This window comes from Miscanthus floridulus, chromosome 19 (genome assembly GCF_019320115.1).
Source record: "Miscanthus floridulus cultivar M001 chromosome 19, ASM1932011v1, whole genome shotgun sequence".
NCBI classification, from domain to species: domain Eukaryota; kingdom Viridiplantae; phylum Streptophyta; class Magnoliopsida; order Poales; family Poaceae; genus Miscanthus; species Miscanthus floridulus.
Window position 1 is genome coordinate 10,492,205 of NC_089598.1, and position 26,309 is coordinate 10,518,513.

The 26,309-nt window shown below is 49.2% G+C and overlaps 1 protein-coding gene across 1 annotated transcript; it reads left to right on the top strand.

Moving 5' to 3' along the window:
* Positions 1–19,469: 19,469 nt before the first annotated feature.
* Positions 19,470–23,530, top strand: LOC136527903 (NAC domain-containing protein 66-like). Its single transcript, XM_066520763.1, has 3 exons — positions 19,470–20,109; positions 20,210–20,568; positions 22,261–23,530. The coding sequence occupies exons 1-3, from the start codon at positions 19,938–19,940 to the stop codon at positions 22,999–23,001; spliced, it is 1,272 nt and encodes a 423-aa protein (XP_066376860.1). The 5' UTR covers positions 19,470–19,937; the 3' UTR covers positions 23,002–23,530.
* The last annotated feature ends 2,779 nt before the right edge of the window (positions 23,531–26,309 follow it).

Sequence of the window (26,309 nt, forward strand, 5' to 3'; positions counted from 1 at the left end):
ACAATATAACTAACTATGATGAGGAGTTTTCAACATGCATGAACCAGTGGGAAAGTTCGATTTGAAACCCAAATTTATAATTATAAGGAGGACTTGGCAAAAAAAAAAAAAATCAAATTCCACCTTACAATTTTTTTTTTTAAAAAAGGTTCCTCCCTGTCCATGTATCCACACCCACTCCTAGTTGCGAGTTCAAAATTTTTACTTCAAAACCAAGTTCAAAATACAAATCACACCTTATATTTTTTTTCAAGAAATTCCTCCTTGTACATCTACCTCAACTTAGCTCCACCTTGATCTTTTCCATCAAAAGAAACTTTCAATTCCTACTAGCAGAAAATAACCCACTAGCAGGAAATTTCAAGCCAACAATTTCCTAATATCACACTGCAATTTTTTAAAAAAAACCTCATTAATTGTCTATCCACCTCCACGGCTCCACTACTATCTCTACCTTGTCTCTCTCATGAGAATTTTCCAATCTGAACTAGTGAAAAGTTTCCAACCTAGTACCTTCTGAAGGTTTCAAAGCATTTTTTCCCAAGTATCGCAATACAATGTCACAACAAATTAATAAGCTTTGCTTGTGTCTATCTCTCTGCACCTTTGCTCCACCTTGGCCCTCTCATGAGATATTTTCAATCCAAACTAGAGAGAAAAGTTTTAAACGCAACTTATTAGAAGGTTTTGAGCAAAAAAGAAATCATTGTTCTCAACTTACTATTCCAAAAAGAACCCTACCTATCCACCAGCCACCTACACCTTGGCCTTAGAAATTCTCAATACACTGAGCTAGCAAAAAGGCTTCCAAATTAACCCAACTTAAATTTTTCCAAATTTCACATTGCAATTTCCAAGCTTACTCAAACACTAAACTTTTGAAGTTTCCAACCCAAATTTTTAAGGTTTCAAGCATTTTTTTTTGAAACATCACACAGAAAAGCCATCCCCATCTACCTTAGATCGATCCACCCTCGCCTTCCCATCAGAAATTTTCAGTCTAATCTAGCAACCCAACTTAGAAGGTTTTTGAGCAAAAAAGAATCAACCTCGAGTTACAGTTTTTTTTTAAAAAAACGTCATTGTCCATCACTTCCACTCCTAGCTCCACCTTGGTTTTCTCATGATAAATCCTCACTTGATCTGAAGTAGTTACAAAAAGGTTTCCAAACCAAATTTATTAAGAAGGTTGCACCACAGAGATTTGACTTTTCCAAATTTCAACTTACAATTTTCAACCATACTCAAAACCTACAAGTCTTTGGTTGGGAGGACGACGGGGGATAGGTGACGGGGGATAGGTTAGGGTGAGACCGTCTTTCGTGGTGTTCCATATGGGGATGATATAGGATCGGACCGTCCCTAGAGGAAATATTCCTCCAGATCTGGGGTCATCCCATCCCTACAAATCGAGGGGACAACCTCGTCCCTTATCCACGTCGTTGCGTGTCTGTCTCGCTCGGTCGAGTGGCCGAGGCCAAGGCACAGGTGACGAACCGGGTGAATAGGGTAGGTGTGGCCAGCATTGGGCGTAGCGGTGGCCGTGCCGAGCAGGGTCGTTGGTAGACAAGACGACTGTAGGTCATGGGACCGGATCTTATCAGGCGGACATCATGCAGATGGCGAGCTCCCGCGTGACACCGGAGTTCTTGAGGTCTCCATCCCGGAGCTTGCGGTTGAGGTGTCCTCATCCTCCCTGTCATCGAGCTCCTGCATAGGGCGGTGGAGCGCTCCAGTGAGCTCGTGTGTGGCCCGCGTGGGGGCGCGGCAGCGATGCCACCTGGGCCATGGAAGGAGTTTTTTTGTATATAAAAGAGAAATAATGTGGTCTAGAGATTAATACTGTAACACCCTGGTGTTACATTGTAATGTTTTGCTGAAACATTTCGTAAGCATCTGAATTATGTGCATATGTGTATGACAGGCTTTATAATCAATGTTTGGCATTGAAACATTTTTACGAAATGGGAAAGCAAATGTTATGTTTCGTGTCACATAACGTGTTTATTATCTTAATCGAATTCTTGTTAAAACAAAATGTTATAACACGTTTTGCGAACGGCGATAAAAATGTGCGGTTGAAGACATGGATGGCTAGCGAGTACGTCCCGGGGGTCGGGTTTGGGATTCGACGCGAAACCATTCGAATCGATGTCCTCTGCGTAAGTTTTTGAAGAGGTCGATGAAGTCATCTTTGGCATTATTTGTAGAACAATTGGCTTAAGGAGTAGCGCAATGTCGCGACTGTGTTTGATGACTCGCTGTACCCCTTTGCGCATCTAGCAATTAGCTTAGCGTTTGGAAAACGGCGTACGCGTTTTCTAACCACTTTAAAAACCGTGCACGGCCCCTAACTGAGTCCTGAGCGTGGTCACCACCTGCTTGCCAGCGCGCTCTGCCGCGCGGGCCAGAACCCACCGCCGCGCCCGGTTGCGCTCACTGCGCCGTGCACGCGCACGACCTGCGCGTCCTGCCCGCCTGCGACCTCTGCCCCGCTGCTGCTCGACTCACCAGCCGACGCGTTGCGCCTTGGCCGCTGGCCGTGCTCTGCCAGCGCCTTGCCCTGCCCCGCTGTGTCCGTCGTCGCACCGGGTCCCACGTTCGCGTTGCCAGCGGCTACGAGCGGTACGCGCCATTGGCTTCCTTGGCTGCTTGCGCGCTGGACAACTGCCTGCTTCACCGTCACCTCGGCATCGCGTCGCGGTGTCCGTTGGCTGGCACTACCCGCCGCGGCGCCAGGACGCGTCTCGTCGCTTTGCTGCAGCGGCCATGCGGACGACTGTCTGGAGCACGTCCTGATGCTCCCCATGGCCAGGCACGTCGGTACCTTGTGTTGACATCCGCAGACGAGCCATGCCGTGCCATGACCTCCCCTGCTGCCGCTGTCTCCATGCCCGCCGTGACGACTCCATCAAATTCACCGTGGCAGCAGCGCCTCGTTTCAAATTGAGCATGTTTCCGACTCCGCTAGGTAGCTTGCTGCCCTACTGACCCCGCATAGCCGACTGTAGCTCTGCCATAGGTCCTAATTTTGAAAAGGTGAGTTTCTGGGTCCTTAAGACCAGGAGTGCCTGCGCCGTCGGCTATCATCGCCACCAAAGCAGCTTGGTCCAATTCCTAGCGCTACTAGGATCTCCTCCAGTAGGTTGTCACCATGCTCACCACAGCCTAGGCCCTACCGCCGTAGTGTAGCCCGTGACGCGGCCGTGCCATTGCCGTGCTCTGCCGCACTCATCGTGCGCACGTGGCCGGCTCGGCCTGAGCCATCTCCGATCGATCCTTCGCGCCTTTCGGTTTCGTGGTGAGTCGCTGGTGCTCGTCCGCTACTTGTTTTGCCCTGGCTGTGCTGATGTTCACCGGAACGGCACCGTCGTACTTGCAGGGTGCCCGCCATCGTGGTCCGAGCCCGCCGCGACGTCTCGGTGCGTGTGTCTCCGCCCTGCGCTTCACGTTCGCGCATAGGTGAGTGTTGGCTCGTTATTTTGGTAGAGGGAGGGCTGGGGTGGCCGGCGTGGATTGTCGGTGCCAGTCCTGTCGCACCGGTGGGCGCAGGTGGCCGCAGGGGCGTCGCCGGGGAGAGGACGAATAGTTCGGAGGGTGCTGCTGTAAAAGCGTAGACTAATGAAATAGTGACTTAGAGTTGGCTGCGAATTCATTGTAGTTCGGGGGTGCCCGTGCATAATTGCCTTCGCACGCGGGCCGTCCCCGCCGTGGGCCGTTGGCCGGCTGGGCCGCGCCTCCGCGTGGGCCGCGCAAAGGCCTGCTGTCGCGCGTGGGCGGGAGGGAGCGCTGGGCCGAGCCACGCGTTGTGGGCCGGCGACCGAGGTTTCGGTTTTCCTTATTTCCGGGAATTACAAATGCTTATTTATTTTATGTTATGAATCCAACTTCGATAAATCGTATTAAATTGCATGGTTGTCCAAAAATAGCGAAACTAAGTTTGTTAGGTTCGCAAAAATGTCATCTACCTGTTAGTACAGTTAGTTCACCATTAGCTATTAGGATGGTAGTCTCATAAGATTTAGATAGAAAGCTTAGAATTATATCGATCAATAATTGCAAGAATTGTTGTGGCGAACCGACAATAGCTTTAGCTTTGAAATTGTTACAGTAGGGTCCTTAGACCTTTATATACTTGCTGTAAAAATTGGTAACCGTAGAGCGAGTCGTTTAATGGCGTAGTTATTACCCTTGCTTTAGTGTATGTATCGTAAACTGGCATTAGGAGTAGGAGTATCCGTAGTCACCATGAGAATGTATGACACGTTCATACTTGATAGTAGTGCTGGTACGTAGCTTAGACCTTAGTGGGTAGATATCACTTAGTAGTTTAATAGAGGTACTTTTGCATTGAGAATTTCTGTTGCCGTAGTGTTAATCATTGCATCGTCATTTCATGTAGATCACGAAAAGGTAGACTTCGTACCCGTCGGTGAGCCGGAGTACGACGAGGTGATCGAGGAGTACAAGGAGGAGCTCTTCACACAGGAAGAAGCCCAGGAGCCTATTGGTACTGACTTTGCTGACCCGGCACCTGCCCAAGGCAAGCCCCGGTGCATAACCCCTATTTTTAAATGGTCACTTAATATATTATATGATCTGCACTGACGTTACAGGCATTTTATGGAAACTATATACATAAATATATCCACCATGAGTCCTTCTAGTACAGGTCGAGTAGTTGCTATGCTCAGGATGTCGGTAGCATGAGTAACCTGCCGTTACTCACAAATAGGTGATTAAACTATGATATCATGATGAAATAATGGAAAGGAAAATGGTGACCGGACAGGGATGTTGATTTGGTACTGGTGGGTGTGAGGGGTTGTGTCCTGCGGCCAACAGGGCATGGCCCAGTTACACTTTTTTCCTGTCTGTGTCGATTAAGGACCGGTCGTTGCATATGACTCTAGGCAAGTCACAGATTATTGTCCCGAGCACATACTTGGGTATGGGCATAGGGAAGACTTGCTGCTCTCTTGTCGTGGATCTAGCTCTTTCTAGACCGACTGATGGGAAGAGGAGGTGGTGGAGGTCCTTGCACCGCACTGAGTCCGGGACTCAGAGGCGGGGGCTTGGAGTCCAAGTTTGGACGGGGACTTAGAGTCCAAGTTTGGACAGGGACCTGGACACCCGGGATAGGAGAGTGGTGGGTTAGTCCTGCTTGTGCCTGGGGTACAAGCGGGGCATGTGTCTTCGGGGCACCCAGCTGGGCACATTGATTCATGAATCGTCGGGTTATCCGGTACGGCTTGTCTGCGGTTTAGCACCGTAGTAAGAACTGTAAGTGGACAAAAGGAGAAGGAACAGTATCGATTGCTCAACTCTTGCTTGAAAGTAGAACAGGTGCTTATATAGATTGACTAGATGAAAACTTAATATGGTTGATGATAATAATGTATCAATAAGGACTCACTATTAGTATTGTTTTTTTGCTAAAAGATAACCAGCAAACCATAAAGCCTAGCATATTCCTTGGAGTCGGGAAAGTATTTCCACTGGTCAGATAAGTCTTGCGAGTACATTGTGTACTCAGGGTTTATTTAGCCCTGTTGCACGTGATGCTTGAGGAGTACCTTGTGTGGAGGATTCTTCTGGTGGGCTTAGACGAAATCCTCGTTATCTTATCGCTAGATGTTATCTTTTAATATTCCGCTATTTATCATTCCGCACTCTGTATTTGGTATTGTAATAATGTACTTTCTAAGAAAACTCTAATATATGAGATGGACTTGTGTTGTAACTCGTTTTCATTATTGGATCCTTGGGAAAAAAATGTGGATCTTTCGGGTTCTCCCTCGGGGTGTGCCCGACGGACATCGCTCGTTGTAGTTGCTTTCGGGGTGCTCAGTGTCTGGTGGAAGATGAGCGCCTCCGTAAGTACGCTATTTCTAGTGGTTCTACCATAGTTGGTACCAGAGCCAATAATAGTCACGAGTTTCCTCACTCTTTTACAAAACTAAAAGTTTGACCAACAAAAGTTTGCGAAAAATAGGATGCGATTAAGTGAGTTATATAAGTATAATGCCCTAACTATATGGTGTATCTAAGATAGTGGCACTGGTTTTATCTAATCAGTTTTCTACAGGTACACTAACTTACGTGACGTAAGAAATCGCTTAGTATACGGAAAGTGAGTGTGTGATGTGCCGAAAATGTTACGAACGCCGCTATATTCCGGCTTGAGTGAACGTATAGGTCGAAGCATGCATCATATAATAGCATCTTACTTGAACTAGGAATCCCCCTTCACGTATAATGAAAGTAGTAAATTGGTAGAACTAACTTAATGAATGCTTTAATAAATGTGCTGCCATTTCTTTAATCCCTGGATCCTGATCGGGAAGGTGTCCTAATGGATGGTTCGTCTCTCTTACAGATGAATCTAAGGTCCAGACGTGGGAGCACCAGTTTAGGAGCGGCCAACGAGGGCCATGGTGACAGTGCTCGGGCCTTTGAGCATGACAACGAGGGAGCTCGGGAGGTTCCACCTTTGGTTCCTCATCCTTTCCCACCGCCACCACCGCCTCCACCGCTGTCCACCGCGGAGGTCATGGTGGAGTTGTTGGCTGCTCGCTAGGAGTCAGCCGCTGCTCGGTAGGAGATAGCTTGTGCCATGGAGATTATGGCATAGGCCGTCGCTGGTCTCACCCGTGGAGTACCTGGGGGCAACGGTGGGAATGGGGGTGGTGCTCGCCATCCTGAGGTATAGTCCTCTTACCAGGACTTCCTCAAGACCCACCCGCCCACGTTCACACCGTCAGACGATCCGTTGGAGGTGGAGCACTGGCTTCGCACGCTGGAGCAGAAGTTTCGGCTGCTTGGAGTGGCCAACGAGCAGAAGATGCACTTTGCGTCCCAACAACTTTTGGGATCCGTAGGTGCCTGGTGGGAGACTTTCTAGGCCGCAGAGCTGCCAGATCACCCGGCAACATGGCAGGAGTTCTCCACCGCCTTCCGCTAGTTCTTCATACCTGCTGGTGTTATCCACCAGAAGGTGACCGAGTTCATAGAGCTACGTCAGGGGAGCAGGACGGTAATGAGTATGTGACCTAGTTTAACCACTTGGATCAGTATGCTGGTAGTCAGGTGGACACGGATGACAAGAAGAGGGATCGCTTCTTTCGTGGTCTCACTCCTGCTCTTCAGGAGAAACTATACCTGGGGAATGATCAGACCTTTGGGGCACTGATGAACGCCGCCATTGCTCTTGAGGGTTTTCAGCGGGCATCTTAGGTGGATTGGAAGTGGAAGCGAGTGGCAGCTGGATCCTCCAGCCATCCTCATACTCAGAAGGTCCAAATTGTTAGGTGGGGGCCCTATCAACCATCCGGCGGGCCTCCGTTCCGGTCACCCCAGCAGACATCGTAGACTTCTGCTACTCAGTACAAGGCACCTCAGCAGTAGGTGCAGCCCTAGTAGGCTCAGGGACAGCAGGTCCCACCTCGTCAGGGATTCGGAAACAAGCCTGGTGCTTGTTTCAAGTGTGACAAGGATGGCCACTATGCTAGGGAGTGTCCTTAGCAGTAGGCAACTCAGTCGTCTCAGCCGTCTGCAAATTCCAAGCTTATTAAGAGGACTTTCATCAAGAGGAAGGTGCCCAGCAGATCTAGTCAGGTGCACTTCATGGATGCTCAGCAAGCTGTGCAGCAGGAGACAATTATGGCTGGTATGTTTACCATCGAATCCCATCCAGCTTTGGTGTTGTTTGATTCTGGTGCATCGCATTCCTTTATGAGCATGGGGTTTGTAGAGCGGCACAACTTATCACTATTGGCTATATCGTATGCCTATAAGATCCGTACTATGGGTTCTCAGATGTTCATCAACACCCACACGGATACAATAAGTTTGGTATTAGCCACCCACACTTACCGTCTACAGTTCATGATAATGCCTGGGCAAGGCATTAATGCTATTCTTGGAATGAACTGGTTACGGGTGTATGGGGTAGTATTGGATATGAGGAGAAGAAGTGTAGAGTTACGGCTTCCTTCTTCTGAGGATAGGATGTCTCTCATCGTACCCTCAGAACCAGTCTTACCTGTTGCTGCCCATGCTGAAGCTGTTCCTGATCTTACCTCCATTCCAGTAGTATGTGAATTCCCAGATGTTTTCCCTGAAGATCTTCCTGGATTGCCACCGGACTGTGAGGTAGAATTATCCATTGAGCTTGAGCCTGGTACTGCTCCTATCTCTAGGCATCCATACCGCATGGCTCCAAGAGAACTGGTAGAAATGAAGAAACAACTAGAGGAGTTGATGGACAAGGGTTTCATCCACCCAAGTTCTTCACCATGGGGTTGTCCCACGATTTTTGTGAAGAAGAAGGATGGTACTCTGTGGATGTGTGTGGATTACCGCCCCCTCAATGCGATAACAGTTAAGAACAAGTACCCTTTGCCCCGCATAGATACTTTATTTGATCAGTTAGCTGGTGCCACGGTGTTCTCGAAGATAGATCTCCGATCGGGCTACCATCAGATCAAGATCAGGCCACAGGATATACCAAGGATAGCTTTCTCTACTAGGTATGGGTTGTATGAGTACCTAGTGATGTCTTTCGGTCTCACCAATGCCCCGGCTTTCTTCATGTACCTGATGAACTCAGTCTTCATGCCGGAGTTGGATAAGTTTATGGTAGTATTTGTCGATGACATCTTGATCTATTCCAAGAATGATGAAGAGCATGCCTGTCACCTCCAGATAGTCCTAACTCGACTAAGGGAGCACCAGCTGTATGCTCAATTCAGCAAGTGCGAGTTTTGGTTAGATCGAGTGTAGTTTTTAGGACATGTGTTGACACCCAAGGGCGTTTCTGTGGATCCCAGCAAGGTGCAAGATGTATTAGATTGGAAGTCTCCTAGGTCTGTACACCAGATCCGTCAGTTCCTTGGGCTAGCTGGATACTATCGGCGTTTCATCCCTAATTTCTCCAAGATAGCCCAGCCCATGACTAAGCTGCTCCAGAAAGAAGCTAAGTTTGTTTGGAGTCCAGCTTGTGAAGAAGCTTTTCAGTCCCTGAAGACTTTTCTGACCACTGCTCCTGTATTGGCTCAACCTGATATTGAGAGGCCCTTTGATGTTTACTGTGATGCCTCGAAGATGGGATTGGGGTGTGTGCTTATGTAAGAGGGGCGTGTGATAGCTTATGCTTCGCACCAACTGAAGAAGCACGAGGTGAACTACCCTACCCATGATTTAGAGCTAGCTGCTGTAGTTCACTCTCTGAAGACTTGGAGGCATTATTTGTTGGGCAACAAAGTACATATCTTCACTGACCACAAGAGCCTTAAGTATATTTTCACTCAGTCTGAGTTGAACATGAGGCAAAGGAGATGGTTAGAGTTGATCAAGGATTATAATTTGGAAGTCCACTATCATCTAGGAAAAGCCAATGTGGTAGCTGATGCCTTAAGTCGTAAGTCGCATCAGGTTGAGGAAATACCCTTGTCACTTCACCACACAGAGGTGCTAGCTCAGATTGCATTGACCTCAGAGTTGCTGGAGCAAATTATTCGGGAACAAAAGGAAGACCCCGAAGAGATTCCTCACATCAAGAAGTTGCTAGCTGAAGGACGTGGACCTCATTTTAGCATTGATGACCTGGGAGTCGTGAGATACAAGAATAGACTGGTGGTTCCGTCTAACGAAGAGCTAAAAAGAAAGATTTTAAAAGAAGCCCATCATTCCAAGCTGTCTATCCACCCTGGTAGCAACAAGATGTACCATGATCTACGCAAACTGTACTGGTGGTCATACATGAAGCAAGATATCACCCAGTTCGTTGCGGAGTGTGACACTTGTGGTAGAGTCAAGGCAGATCATATGCGTACTCCTAGATACCTGCAGCCCTTGCCCATTCCTGTTTGGAAATGGGAGGATATTTCCCTAGATTTCATTGTGGGTTTACCCCGCACCTCCTCTGGTTTTGATTCTATTTGGGTCATTGTGGACCGTCTCACCAAGTCTGCCCACTTCCTTCCGGTGGACACTAGATATAATGCCAAGAAGTATGTGGAGTTATACTTTGATCGGATTGTGACCCTACATGGAGTTCCTCTCACCATCATCTCTGATAGAGGGTCAGTTTTTGTCTCTCATTTCTGGGAGAAACTCCAGGAGTGTTTGGGTACTCGTCTTCTCAGAAGCTTGGCATACCACCCACAGACTGATAGTCAGACTGAAAGGGTGAACCAGGTGCTCGAGGATATGCTGCGGGCTTGTACCATCTCTTTTCCTGAGAAGTGGGATCAGTGTTTGAAGCTGGCTGAATTTTCTTATAATAACAGCTATCAGGAGAGTATCCATATGGCACCATTTGAAGCTTTATATGGACAGAAGTGTAGGACGCCACTAAACTGGGTTGAAGTAGGAGACCGTGGGTACTTCAGGCCTGATTTCATAAAGGAGGCTCAAGAGAAAGTAAATATAATTTGTGAACACTTAAAGTCAGCTCAGAGTCGACAGAAGGCTTACGCAGATAAGCGAAGAAGACCTTTGGAATTTGCAGCTGGGGATTATGTGTATATCAAGGTATCTCCTATGAGAGGGGTACATCGGTTTGGTATCCATGGCAAGTTATCCCCTCGGTATGTGGGTCCATACAAGGTGTTGAGGTAGTGTGGTCCCATTGCTTATCGTCTCCAACTCCCTGAAATTCTCTCGGCAGTTCACAATGTATTTCATGTCTCGCAACTGAAGAAATGCCTACGAGTTCCTAAAGAATCTGTGGAAATAGAAGGACTTCCGCTCCAACCTGATCTGTCTTATGTGGAGCATCCTATAAAAATCTTGGATGAGAAGGAGAGAGTGACCAGGAACAGGGTGATAAAGTTTTACAAGGTACAATGGCAAAACCATTTAGAGGACGAAGCCACCTGGGGAAAGAGAGCTACTTATCAATGCATTGCCCCCACCTCCTCTCAGGATCGGATAGTTAGTTTTGCACCAAATGTACTCCCTACCTTTTTCTCACACTAGGCACATGAAATCTCAGGTCGAGATTTTGTTTTAGGGGGGTAGATTTGTAACACCCTGGTGTTACATTGTAATGTTTTGCTGAAACATTTCGTAAGCATATGAATTATGTGCATATGTGTATGACAGGCTTTATAATCAATGTTTGGCATTGAAACATTTTTACAAAATGGGAAAGCAAATGTTAAGTTTTGTGTCACATAACGTGTTTATTATCTTAATTGAATTCTTGTTAAAACAAAATGTTATAAAACGTTTTGCGAACGGCGATAAAAATGTGCGGTTGAAGACATGGATGGCTAGCGAGTACGTCCTGGGGGTCGGGTTTGGGATTCGACACGAAACCATTCGAATCGACGTCCTCCGCGTAAGTTTTTGAAGAGGTCGACGAAGCCATCTTTGGCATTATTTGTAGAACAACTGGCTTAAGGAGTAGCGCAATGTCGCGACTGTGTTTGATGACTCGCTGTACCCCTTTGCGCATCTAGCAATTAGCTTAGCGTTTGGAAAACGGCATACGCGTTTTCTAACCGCTTTAAAAACCATGCACGGCCCCTAACTGAGTCCTGAGCGCGGTCACCACCTGCTTGCCAGCGCGCTCTGCCACGCGGGCCAGAACCCACCGCCACGCCCGGCTGCGCTCACTGCGCCATGCACGCGCACAACCTGCGCGTCCTGCCCGCCTACGACCTCTGCCCCGCTGCTGCTCGCCTCGCTAGTCGATGCGTTGCGCCCTGGTCGCCGGCCGTGCTCTGCCAGCGCCTTGCCCTGCCCCGCTGTGGCCGTCGTCGCACCGGGTCCCACGTTCGCGTCGCCCGCGGCTACGCTCGGTACGTGCCATTGACTTCCTTGGCTGCTTGCGTGCTGGACAACTGCCTGCTTCACCGTCACCTCAACATCGCGTCGTGGTGTCTGTTGGCTGGCACTACCCGCCGCGGCGCCAGGACGCGTCTCATCGCTTTGCTGCAGCAGCCGTGCAGACGGCTGTCTGGAGCATGTCCTGATGCTCCCCATGGCTAGGCACGTCGGTACCTTGCGTTGACATCCGTAGACGAGCCATGCCGTGCCATGACCTCCCCTGCCGCCGCTGTCTCCATGCCCACCGTGACGACTCCGTCAAATTCACCGTGGCAGCAGCGCCTCGTTTCAAATTGAGCACATTTCCGACTCCGCTAGGTAGCTTGCTGCCCTACCGACCCCGCATAGCCGACTGTAGCTCTGCCATAGGTCCTAATTTTGAAAAGGTGAGTTTCTGGGTCCTTAAGACCAGGAGTGCCTGCGCCGTCGGCTATCATCGCCACCAAAGCAGCTCGATCCAATTCCTAGCGCTACTAGGATCTCCTCCAGTAGGTTGTCACCATGCTCACCACAGCCTAGGCCCTACCACCGTAGTGTAGCCCGTGATGCGGCCGTGCCATTGCCATGCTCTGCCGCACTCATCGTGCGCACGTGGCCGGCTCGGCCTGAGCCATCTCCGATCGATCCTTCGCGCCTTTCAGTTCCATGGTGAGTCGCTAGTGCTCGTCCGCTGCTTGTTTTGGCCTGGCCGTGCTGATGTTCACCGGAACGGCACCGCCGTACTTGCAGGGTGCCTACCGTCGTGGTCCGAGCCCGTTGCGATGTCTCGGTGCGTGTGTCTCCGCCCTGCGCTTCGCGTTCGTGCATAGGTGAGTGTCGGCTCGTTATTTTGGTAGGGGGAGGGCTAGGGTGGCCGACGTGGATCGTCGGTGCCAGTCCCGTCGTGCCGGTGGGCGCGGGTGGCCGCAGGGGCATTGCCGGGGAGAGGACGAATAGTTCGGAGGGTGCTGCTGTAAAAGTGTAGACTGATGAAATAGTGACTTAGAGTTGGCTGCGAATTCATTGTAGTTTGGGGGTGCCTATTGAAAGGTCCTAATATGGCTAGGGGGGGGGGTGAATAGCCTATTTAAAAAAACTACAAATCAACTAGAGCAATTTGATTAGTATGACAAATAGCGTAATGCAAACTTGCTCTAGCTCTACAAGGGTTGCAAGCCACCTATCCAATAATTCTAGTTGCAATGATTACTTAGGCACCAAAACTTGCTATGTAACTACTCACTAAGAGCTCTCAATCTTGCTACTCTAAAGGGCGCAACTAGATGAATGACAATAATAAAGTAAGCTCTCAATTCTAATTACACTAAAGAGCTTGTATCAACTAGTTTGCAAGAATGTAAATAGGTGAGTAGGGTGATTATACCACCGTGTAGGGGATGAACCAATCACAAGATGAAGATTAAGCCAATCACCGGAAAAATGCAAATGACAAGAGACAACCAATTTTTCTCCTGAGGTTCACGTGCTTGCCAACACGCTAGTCCCCGTTGTGTCGACCAACACTTGGTGGTTCGACGGCTAAGAGGTGTTTCACAAACCTCATCCACACAATTGGACACCGCAAGAACCGACCCACAAGTGAGGTAACTCAATGACACGAGCAATTTACTAGAGTTACCTTTCGGCGCTCCGCCGGGGAAGGTACAACTCCCCTCACAATCACCGAAGACGGCCATGAACAATCACCAACTCGTGCTGATCCTCCACCGCTGCACCGAGCCATCTAGGTGGTGGCAACCACCAAGAGTAACAAGCGAAATCCACAGCGCAACATGAATACCATGTGCCTCTAGATGCAATCACTCAAGCAATGCACTTGGATTCTCTCCCAATCTCACAAAGATGATGAATCAATGATGGAGATGAGTGGGAGGTCTTTTGCTAAGCTCACAAGGTTGCTATATCAATGAAAATGTGCAAGAGTTGTCCCTTGAGCCGGCCATGGGGCTATAAATAGAGCCCCCATCAAATAGAGCCGTTGTACCCCTTCACTGGGCAAAATGCGCTCTGACCGGACGCTTTGGTCATACTGACCGGACCCTGGACACAGCGTCCGGTCCATAGATGTAAGCCACGTGTCATTCTGAGTTAAACTTGAGCCGCCAGATCACAACGGCTATTAACTGACCGGACGCTCTGGCAAAACTGACCAGACGCTGAACCACCAGCGTCCGGTCGTTTACAGTAAGGGTCCAAATCCGGTTTTCTTCGATTGGACGCGTCCGGTCCACCTTGACCGGACATAGACCAGCGTCTGGTGCTAAACCCTAGTCACTGTGTCGCCATGTCAGTTTGGCCAAACGCAAAAACCAGCGTCCGGTGCATCTAAGGTCCAGCGTCCGGTGCTAAACCCTAGTCACTGTGTCGCCATGTCAGTTTGACCGAACGTAGAAACCAGCGTCCGGTGCATCTTAGGTCCAGCGTTCGGTCAGTTGACCGACGCCAGCGTCTTCGCGATCAACTTGTTTTCACTTCTAACTTCTTCACCCTTGCTCCAATGAGCCAACCACAAGAATTTGCATCCGGCGCAATAGAAAATAGGCATTCCATTTTCCTGAAAGCGTCGAAAGAGAGGGACCCAAACCCATCTCAACCCTGCAAACACCACCTCCTTTGTAGATGTGCCAACACCACCAAGTGTATCACCTTGTGCACAAGTGTTAGCATATTTTCACAAACATTTTCAAGGGTGTTAGCACTCCACTAGATCCTAAATGCATATGCAATGAGTTAGAGCATCTAGTGGCACTTTGATAACCGCATTCCGATACGAGTTTCACTCCTCTTAATAGTACGGCTATCTATCCTAAATGTGATCACACTCACTAAGTGTCTTTATCACTAAAACAACATGGCTCCTACATTTTATACCTTTGCCTTGAGCCTTTTGTTTTTTTCTTTATTCTTTTCCAAGTTTAAGCATTTGACCATCACCATGCCATCACCATTGTCATGATCTTCGCCATTGCTTCATCACTTGGAGTAGTGCTACCTATCTCATAATCATCTTGATAAACTAGGTTAGCACTTAGGGTTTCATCAATTAACCAAAACCAAACTAGAGCTTTCACCCGTGCATAATCGCCTTCGCGAGCGGGCCGTCCCCGCCGCGGGCCATTGGCCGGCTGGGCCGCGCCTCCGCGTGGGCCGCGCGAAGGCGACCGAGGTTTTGGTTTTCCTTATTTCCAGGAATTAGAAATGCTTATTTATTTTATGTTATGAATCCAACTTCGATAAATTGTATTAAATTGCATGGTTGTCCAAAAATAGTGAAACTAAGTTTGTTAGGTTCGCAAAAATATCATCTACCTGTTAGTACAGTTAGTTCACCATTAGCTGTTAGGATGGTAGGCTCATAAGATTTAGATAGAAAGCTTAGAATTATATCGATCAATAATTGCAAGAATTATTGTGGCGACAATAGCTTTAGCTTTGAAATTGTTACAGTAGGGTCCTTAGACCTTTATATACTTGCTATAAAAATTGGTAACCGTAGAGCGAGTCATTTAATGGCGTAGTTATTATCCTTGCTTTAGTGTATGTATCGTAAACTGGCATTAGGAGTAGGAGTATCCGTAGTCACCGTGAGAATGTATGACACGTTCATACTTGATAGTAGTGCTGGTACGTAGCTTAGACCTTAGTGGGTAGATATCACTTAGTAGTTTAATAGAGGTACTTTTGCATTGAGAATTTATGTTGCCGTAGTGTTAATCATTGCATCGTCATTTCATGTAGATCACGAACAGGTAGACTTCGTACCCGTCGGTGAGCCGGAGTACGATGAGGTGATCGAGGAGTACAAGGAGGAGCTCTTCGCACAGGAGGGAGCCCAGGAGCCTGTTGGTACTGACTTTGCTGACCCAGCACCTGCCCAAGGCAAGCCCCGATGCATAACCCCTATTTTTAAATGGCCACTTAATATATTATATGATCTGCACTTACGTTACAGGCATTTTATGGAAACTATATGCATAAATATATCCACCATGAGTCCTACTAGTACAGGTCGAGTAGTTGCTATGCTCAGGATGTCGGTAGCGTGAGTAACCTGCCGTTACTCGCAAATAGGTGATTAAACTATGATATCATGATGAAATAATGGAAAGGAAAATGGTGACCGGACAGGGATGTTGATTTGGTACTGGTGGGTGTGAGGGGTTGTGTCCTACGGCCAACAGGGCATGGCTCGGTTACACTTTTTCCCTGTCTGTGTCGATTAAGGACCGGTCGTTGCATATGACTCTAGGCAAGTCACAGATTATTGTCCCAAGCACATACTTGGGTATGGGCGCAGGGAAGACTTGCTGCTCTCTTGTCGCGGATCTAGCTCTTTCCAGACCGACTGATGGGAAGAGGAGGTGGTGGAGGTCCTTGCACTGTACTGAGTCCGGGACTCAGAGGCGGGGGCTTGGAGTCCAAGTTTGGATGGGAACTTGGAGTCCAAGTTTGGACAGGGACCTGGACACCCAGGACAGGAGAGTGGTGGGTTAGTCCTGCTTGTGCCTGGGGTACAAGCAGGGCGTGTGTCTTCGGGGCACCTAGCTGGGCACATTGATTCGCGAATCGCCGGGTTATCCGGTACGGCTTGTCTGCGGTTTAGCACCGTAGTAAGAACTGTAAGTGGACAAAAGGAGAAGGAACAGTATCGATTGCTCAACTCTTGCTTGAAAGTAGAATAGATGCTTATATAGATTGACTAGATGAAAACTTAATACGGCTGATGATAATAATGTATCAATAAGGACTCACTATTAGTATTGCTTTTTTGCTAAAAGATAACCAGCAAACCATAAAGCCTAGCATATTCCTTGGAGTCAGAAAAGTATTCCCACTGGTCGGATAAGTCTTGCGAGTACATTGTGTACTCAGGGTTTATTTAGTCCTGTTGCAGGTGATGCTTGAGGAGTACCTTGTGTGGAGGATTCTTCTGGTGGGCTCAGACGAAATCCTCGTTATCTTATTGCTAGATGTTATCTTTTAATATTCCGTTGTTTATCATTCCGCACTCTGTATTTGGTATTGTAATAATGTACTTTCTAAGAAAACTCTAATGTATGAGATGGACTTGTGTTGTAACTTGTTTTCATTATTGGATCCTTGGGAAAAATGTGGATCTTTCGGGTTCTCCCTCGGGGTGTGCCCGACGGACACCGCTCGTTGTAGTTGCCTTCGGGGTGCTCAGTGTCTGGTGGAAGACGAGCGCCTCCGTAAGTACGCTATTTCGGGTGGTTCTGCCACAAATACATGGGTCTCATTAACTACAAACAGTGCACAATGATGTTGAATACGCCATCCATCCCATTCCCCTTTATCCCTCATATCAAACAGAAAACTGTGACCACTCCATCCTCTTAACAAACATAGAAGAGAAGTCGTTCCATTCCTAAAAACTAGGTTCGGTCCATCCCATCCCATCATGTCTCCGAACCAAATGCATGCTAAACCTCCTTAGCATGCTTTCCCATGCCTTTTCCAATTTATTTTCTTAGAATTTTTTTTGAACTTCCAAATCTCAAGAATAACTTAGTGTCCTCAAGCAATGTCGCAAGCTACGGTTCTAGATCCTTTGGCTATGAGTACTCAACCCTATGGCGCATGAGCGACAACAATTCAAATACTACCAGTAGGATATAACAACAAGCCACTAGCTTTATTTATAATATAATTTCAGTGAAATACAAGGAAGTGTCCATTTTCGATAATAGAAAAAATGAGTACTACTACTATCATACATCGTGATGTTTAATAAATCTGTGACACACAAGAAACCTTCAATAATGCACGTACGGCAACCAGACCAATTTGTCAAAAGAATTGCTGCAGCCACCTGTTTATTTATATATGGACTATTGGTGTTAGCTTGGAGATATATAATACTAGGTCAGGTATGCATGGAAGCATGACAGCGAGCGATGCGGATTGAATCCATATAGTAATTAATTAGGCTCCGTTCGTTTCTTCCGGAACGGTGGAACGGTTCCGACGCTATTCAAATTTTCGAAGAAACCGTTCGGCTGGGAATGATTCCCAAATAACCACCCAGCCGAACGAGACCTTATGCAGCTAGGCTTCTTGCCTTCCTGGCTAAAAAAAGTCTAAGGGCTCGTTCGTTTGACCTGGAACAGAGGCAGGAACTATTCCGACTGGAGGAAACTTATACAAATTGGACACACAATCCTGGCTGGATTAGTTCTAGGCTATGGTTCCCCAGGAACCGAACAGGCCCTAAATGAACAAGTGTTTCCCCAATTATCAAGTAGTTGGATCTTTCCCATTTTCCATAAAGCAATAAACGTAAGCACAACAACTTGCAAACAATAAAAACCGTGCATCACGAAATGTCAGTGCAACAAAGATCAAATCTCCCAATGTTTTTTTAGTCACAATTAATTGGCGGATTTATTAACTACTAGACAATAATTGGAAGTTAAAAGTCAGCACCTGTTGTTCTCACGTGTGATGACTAATCTGGGGGCGATTACTGTCAAGGATAATTTATTTCTTTTATTGATTGATCGATGGAGTCCCCGCCGGCCCATCGATTTCCTTGCGCTCTTTTGCACATACATCATGGAAAAAAGAGAGATGGGGGAGACAAATTTGCACAAAAAGATTTAAGTGATGAACACTACAACTGAACTAACCGCGGCAACAAAAACATGCATATGCGCGTGAGAGAAATACGTTTTTATCGTTTTCCTGAACAATAAGTCAAAAAGCTATTGTTGGCTTGCTTGCCGTGTGTAGCTTATTCTCTGATATCCTGCTATGCTACTAGTTCGTACCAGTACTATATATCTTTTTGTCCATCAAAGTGCAATGCAACCAAAACCAGTACTATATAATAAGGGCCTGTTTGGTTTCAAATAAATCATCTATTTATAAGTTAAAAAGTGAAATAAGTGACTTATTTTGCCAAACACCATCAACTTATAAGTTACCCCTGCTTATAAGTTTTAAGTTGGTTCACCCCTGCTTAAAACTTATAAGTCACCCTTTTCCGCATGGGGCCCACACATTTAGTGAGCTAGCTTATAAGTCATCTACAACCAAACAGACATGACTTATAAGTCACTGATTTTTAGTCACCTTACTTATGGAAACCAAAGAGGCCCTAAACCCTTTTCTTTTCATCTCTCTCCAGCAGCTACAAGCGGAAGCAGCTAGCTGCAAGTGCAACCGAAGCTGGTTTTAATATTCATTCACACACTCTCTTGTTTCTTGCTTTGCTACTTATGTTACAAAATCATCAACCGTACTCTTGAAAGTTGAAAGTTTTTTTTTTTGGAAAGACCTTGAAAGTTGAAAGTTGAAACAGCCGGAACTACAGGTAGGCCAGCTGGAAGGAAGAGGTAGCACAGCATATCCCTTTCTGTTGCTGTTGCCAATGCCACCAATGGTATGGATGTTGTTACTGCAGCAGCAGAAGCAGCAGCAGTGTGTGGTGGTTGCCGTTGCCGCGGTGGTTTTGTTGTGCGCCCGACATTATGGGCAGATTTCACCCCGGCCGGGCCGGCGTCAGGCGTGCTTTTCCCAGAGATTTTTAAGGTCGTGCGTCACGGCAGCCGATGGCGGCCGCTCGCCTTTCGCCGCTCCTCTTCTGCGCTCGCTGCCGCGGCCGGGCCTGCCTCTCCTTGTTCCGTTTCTTTCATGCTCCCTCTCTCTGCTCGGTTCCATGGCTGGCCGGCCGGGGTCCCACAACTTTGGTTGCTCTCTCTCATGGTTGGTGGCACTTCCCTAGCCTGGCGAAACTAATCCCACTAGGCGGTGTCAGCGGGAGCTGTATATAACCACCTCCATTGTAGCTTGTTTTCTTGTACCCGGCTTCCCGGCCCCCATCACCAGCTCCGGCTCCGGCCGAATACAATCACATCATCGATCATTCGTTCCCTTTGCCTGCTACTACTGCTAGCTCCTTCTTCTTCTTCTTCTTCTTCTGCCATCCATGTACCAAATGGCGGTAGTCGACGTCTGAATCATCGTACTCTGACACTACACACAGACAGACCATTCTTCTTCTTCTCTTCTCTTCTTCCTTGTTGCTAGTTCCTCATACTCTTAGCCACTATAGCTGCTTGGTGGCCGATCGATCGATCATGAGCATCTCGGTGAACGGGCAGTCGGTGGTGCCGCCGGGGTTCCGGTTCCACCCGACGGAGGAGGAGCTGCTGACCTACTACCTGAAGAAGAAGGTGGCGTCGGAGCGCATCGACCTTGACGTCATCCGCGACGTCGACCTCAACAAGCTCGAGCCATGGGACATCCAAGGTGCGTGCTTTACGTGTCTCATTGGGCAATGCATAGGCTTGCAGCTGGTGGTCGCCTGCTGTCTGTGCTGATGGACGGACATCTCTCCGATTCTGTGCAGAGAAGTGCCGCATCGGTTCTGGCCCCCAGAACGACTGGTACTTCTTCAGCCACAAGGACAAGAAGTACCCGACGGGGACGCGCACGAACCGCGCCACCGCCGCCGGGTTCTGGAAGGCCACCGGCCGCGACAAGGCCATCTACGCCTCGGGCGCCCGCCGCATCGGCATGCGCAAGACGCTCGTCTTCTACAAGGGCCGCGCCCCGCACGGCCAGAAGTCCGACTGGATCATGCACGAGTACCGCCTCGAGGCGGCGCTCGACGCCGACGCTGCCGGTAGTGTCGCGCACCACCCGGCCACCGCCGCCGCCGATCATCCCTACTACACCTCGTCGCCGCTGCCTGCTCTTCCTACCGCAGTACGTACTACTACTCTCTTTGTACTACTACTATCTGATCTAGCAGGTAGCTATAGCTAGTCCCTGTACGAGTGTACGTACGTACGTACGTACGAACTTGCATGCAACTGTTCAAGTGACCACGACGGCGGCGACGGCCACGACGAGGACGAAGAAGCAGGCTAGCTTCTTCTCGATCGTACGCGTAGTAGCTAGAGAGAGGGAAAGACGACGACTAGTGTGTGTGTGTGCGCGCGCGTGACTGCTGTAGCTGAGGTCGCGATCCATGGCGCTGCCAAGCTGATTGGTTGGTTGTTGGAAATGGGGCAGGCATGTCCCTCCCGCGAGTGGGAGTGTTGCTTTCACTCTCGCTGTCGTCGTCGTCGTCACCACAGCAAAGGAAAGGGGACGGACGGACGAGGCTAGGTTGGGTAGGTTCGTGCTGCTGCAGTACGTTTCAAGGAACGACCAGCCATTAGCTTAGGTAGCCCGGCCGGCCCGCTGCAGCCTGGCCTGGCCTCGGGGTGGTTGGATTGGGCGCGGCAGGCGGCCCTGGCCTGGCCACGCACACACAGCCCGATCCGCGCGCCACCAGCAAGATCGCAGACGACGCCTGCCCCACGTACGCACGCACGCGGCCGGCGAGCCAACCACACACGGCCGTACCGTACCTGTACCACCACCGCACGCCGCCGGCCGCCGGCCCCGGCCGGGACAGCATCAGGAGTGTAGGACACACACAGAAAGGGAATGCTGCTGTACCACCTGCCCCTGATGACCTGCATGCTAACCTACGGCGACTGCTCTGCTGATCCAGTGCTCTATCTCTAACGAACGGCCACTGCCAAACAAGCGTGTGTACATACGTGCATGATTAGTGACGACGAGCGAGATAGAGATATGCATGGCCTGCTTCCTGCTGGTCCAGGTCCAGGTGCAGCGACGACTTCCACACAAGGATGCGTACCTGCACTAGCTGCACTCGTGGACAACGGGCATACGACAGACAAGTGTCTGTACCGTATATTCTGTGTAGTGTCTTTTCCTTTCCGGTGGTCAACCCTGCTGAGGAGGACCGACGGCGACGACAGAGAGGGCAGGCAGCTTTTGAGCTGGCTGGCTCTCTAAAGAATGAGTGATCATCATGCAGATCGATATCTTGCATGTGGTTCTAGCTAGGCTATTATCTGCTTATTTAGGTAGTGTGGTAGTGGTACCACCGGGATTATATTGGAGCAGCATGCAGCTAGCTAGCTAACTCCTTTTGCAGAAATGGACCATCCAGCTTTGGATGCTTCAGATTTCCAACCTTTAACCCTATAAGGAAAACAAATTTACCATGCAGCATCACACACACACACACCACTATAGATTGCCAGTAATAATCTAGACAGATAACTAATTGCATGCATGCTGAGAATTAACCCTTCAGTCCCTGTATATGTTAGCTGCCTGATTTTAATGCCGGACTATTGTAATTTTGTTATTGTTTCACTATATAAGAAATTATGAATTGTGACTCATGATTTGTCCCGTCGATTTTGTACTAGTTGGTTGTTTAAGATCGTGGCCTGAAAATTCAGCCACCTGGAATATAGCGACTCCCTTCATACTTGTAGTATTGACTTTATATGTCTTGCTTTATTCTTTTTCACGCAAATTGATCGATCTCATGTATGTTTGCTGATGAATTGGTGAACTTGGTGCATGCAGATCCGTGGCGCGGCGGGAGACCAAGCAACGCAGGAGCAGGAGGGGTGGGTGATCTGCAGAGTTTTTAAGAAGAAGAACCTCGTGCACCACGGCCAGAGCAGCGGCGCCGGCGGCGTGACAGCAGCAGGATCCAAAATGGCAGCAGCGGCGGCGCCCATGGAGAGCAGCCCGAGCCACTGCTCGTCGGTAACCGTCAGCGACTACTCCAACAAGCAGCAGGCGCAGGCGATGCTGCAGCACTCCGCCAGCGACGACGCCCTCGACCACATCCTGCAGTACATGGGCGGCGGCAGCAAGCAGCCGGACACCAAGCCGGTGCTGCTGGACCATCATCACCACCACCACGTTGCTGCAGCAGCTGCTACGACGACCGCCGCTTGTCCTGCCCCCGCCGGCGGCCTCTACGGGAAGTTCATGAAGCTCCCGCCCCTCGAGCACGCCTGCGGCGGCGGGCTGCTCCCGAGCCCGCCGGGGGCGTGCGAGTACGGCGCCGCCGCCGATGCCTCGGGGATCGCCGACTGGGACGCGCTGGACCGGCTCGCCGCGTACGAGCTCAACGGCCTCTCCGACGCGTCCAAGAACATGGCCGCCTTCTTCGACTTCGAGCCCAGCGCCGCCGCCGCCGCCACCTTCTCCTCCTCCTCGTCCGCGCATGCTTCCGCCGCCGTCGACGGCGACCTGTGGAGCCTGGCGAGGTCGGTGTCGGCGTTGCACGAGGACTTGACGATGAACAACGTCTAGTCGATCTAGTTGCCGACCAACAGCTAGCCCCGACATCCATGGCGTATGCATGCATGCATGCTTGCATGCCGCACCACTAACTACTCGACCAGTAACATGCATGCGTGCGTGCCCTAGCTAGTGCGCCGTGCTCCCGTAGTGCATGGCCGCCGTACGTACGTATTGCACGCTAGGACGCACACGTGTACGTACATACTACACACGTACGTACGTGCATGAATAAATCCTAGGGAGACATACATCTATGGCCGGACAGACGTACAGGAGCTGTTGCTGATGCGTGTCCGTCCAAACTCCAAAGTGAGCTGAGCTTGAGCTCGCTCGCTCGAGGTGTGCAGTGGCAGTGTGGTCCATCTGTGTGTAAGCACAAAGAAACGGAGGAAAAAAAAAGACATTGTGATTAAAGGACAGCGTGGTAGTTAGCTAGTAGAGAACATATATATACATTATTGTCCATGCATCTACCATTTGTAACTAAGCTATATAGCTTGCTATATTATTACAAACCGCTTTTGGGTTTTCTAGTGCAGTGAGGTGTGATATCATTTCATCTCATTTGTCATTTCTAGTGCTAGCTCGTGTGGTGCATTAATTGTTAACTACCGTGAGGATTTATATAGACTCGTTTGGACCCATTAGTACTAATAGTTAGCATGTAGAAATCCAAACACATGCCTCCAAACTTGATTACTATTAGCAAGTGTAGATGCTAAAAATTAGTTCATTAGTTGATGAAAGGGTGCTGACAGGTTCTAATTATTCATTCAACCACCTATTAGCAGTTGGATCCAAATAGCTAGCCTCTACGAATGATTAGCTACCTACTAGTTAGTAGCCTTTTAGCTACTAGCTAGTTAACTATTAGCACTAGTAGATTCAAACAACCTCTACTGATGATTAGCTAGCTAATAGTTGTGCCTTTTTAGCTATATTAGCACCAATGAATCCAAACAGGATCTAAAGAATCCTTATTATTAGTTTTTCGCTGCGCTGTTAATTTATATGGAAATCGTTCTCTGGTGTCGTGACAAGAGGAAAATAGTTGGGAAAAAGGCAGGCCCCTTTGGCCCCTCCAGCTGTTTTATAGAGAGATATCATGGAGAGAGGGTGGCCAAAAAGGAGATGTGAAGGCAGGCCACCAAGTTTTGCTACTTAGCTTTATCGAGCGAGCATATATATTTAGCATTGCTCATGGTGTTGAAAATATTGTGGTGGATGTTTCGACACCGGACACCGCTCGTGTCAGCTGCCTGCTAGATAGCTCGTGCCACATGGACGAGTACTTTTATCGCCTTGTCGCAGTCAATCCCTGGTGTTAAAATCTTCCACGATCTGGGTTTTGTTTCTTCTCCATACCTTTAACCTAGCTTTTTGTTACTATACTGCTCCATGATAGCCTAGGTAAGCGAGAATTTTTATGCCAGGGGTTGTCACGTGTGTCACGCACCCATGCACGTATGGAATGTGTGTGTGTGTGTGCGCGCGCGCGCATCGAAAAGTTTTCAGAGAAAAGTTGCGTGCAGCTGCAGTCAGAAATCTAGAAGCTTAATTATTGTTACCGCACGGCATGTGTGCGTGCATGCATGCATGGGGGAATTTGGTGATAGCGGCGACCATGCATGGTGGCGGTAGATGGATGCTGCTATTGGACAGTGACGAGAATTCACCAAGCTAATAAGAGTTTAGATAGAGTCTTGAAAGTGCAGGGGTGGTACAAGTGACATGTGTACCAGACTACTAGTGTGTTCAAAGTGTAGGTAGAAGAGTGACATGTACCTACTACCAAGAACCTCTGCTAATACGATTACTGCAGGTGGTTTGGAACATACATATACATATATATGCACGATCATTTCAGGAAAAAGTATGTATATAAAATATGCTGACAGAACTACACACCTAATTAAGGTTCGTTTTTTTTGGAACACGAAAACAAAATGGGTTATATATATATGTTGGAAAACAAAGCAAAATGGTTTTAAATTTATCCAAAACACTGTAGGGTTGCGCTTCTTTGTGTATTAATGTTCTTTCTCGGTTTCAAACTATAAGTCGTTTTGTTTTTAATTCATAATTTTTACTGTATATCTAGACATAGTATGACCCTGTTTGGTTACCCCTCCTAAAAGTTTTAGGAGCTAAAATCTGGATAGAATTTGTCTAAAGAACCAAACACCTCTCCCTAAAAGCTCTTAAAGACTTTAGGAGGGGTTAAAAACTTTAGGAGCTCCACCCCCTCCTAAAAGCTCCTAAAGTCTATCCTGGACCCCCACTACCCCTTCTTTATTGCCCTGCCCTCCCCCCTCTCTCTCCCACCCGAGCCTCCACAGCTGCAGGGAGCGGAGCCGGGGCGCCATCGCCGGAGGCGCGGGGCTGGGTCGCCGCCGTGTGCGAGTGGGTCGTCGGGAGCTGCCTGGGCACAGTCGCTCGAGCTCGTGGGCGGAGGGAAGCCGGGCCGCGGTCGCCGAAGCTCGTGAGCGCGGCCTTCCTCGGATGTGGGCGCCGTCGGGAGCTGCCTTGGCCGCTGGGGCACGGGCGAGCGCGTGGCCGCCGGGTGTAGCTGCGTACGCCACCGAGCACAAGCTGCCACGCGGTCGGGGCCTGCGAGCCACGGATGAGCGCGAGCGCGGCTGCCAGGGCCACGCGTGGGCGCCGGTCATGAGCGGCGTGGCTGCCAGGGCTACGCGCGGCCACCAGCGTCGCGGCGCGGCTACCGGCGTCGTGCGAGCGGGAGACGCTGCCTTCGAGGGCACGGGACCGGGACTCCATCGCCGCGTCGGGACTGGGCTCAAGGCTGGGCCTAGGGGCACGGCTGCCGAGACGGGGACGCGGCCGCCCGGGGGCTTGGGCGTTGATCGTCGGGCTTCCCTTTTCTTTTTCCCGTGGCCGTAGGAAGAAGATGGCAAATAGAGAAATAATGGACAAAGGCTAAGGGGGCCGGCCCCCGCCGCCACCCGTGCTCCGCCGCCCGTGCTCCCCGACAGGCAGGGGGAAGGCCGCGACCAAGACGAGGTGGCAGCGCGTGGTGGAGCTGCTCACGCTCCCGTCCGTCGAGATGGCCACCTCCGTGGAGATGGCGAGGAGGAGGAGAGCGAGGGCCACGACGAGAGCAGAGAAGGAGCAGGGGTAAAGAGGAGGGCTGCATAATCTTTTTGCTAGTGTATTTATTGCTTTTAGTCAGTTTTAGGAGGTGAAATCAAATACTCTTTTAGGAGGTTTTGGCAGCCTCCTAAAAGCTCCTAAACCTTTTAGCTCCTAAAAATTTTAGAAGCTTAGAACCAAACATGGCCTATATATCTATGTGTCTA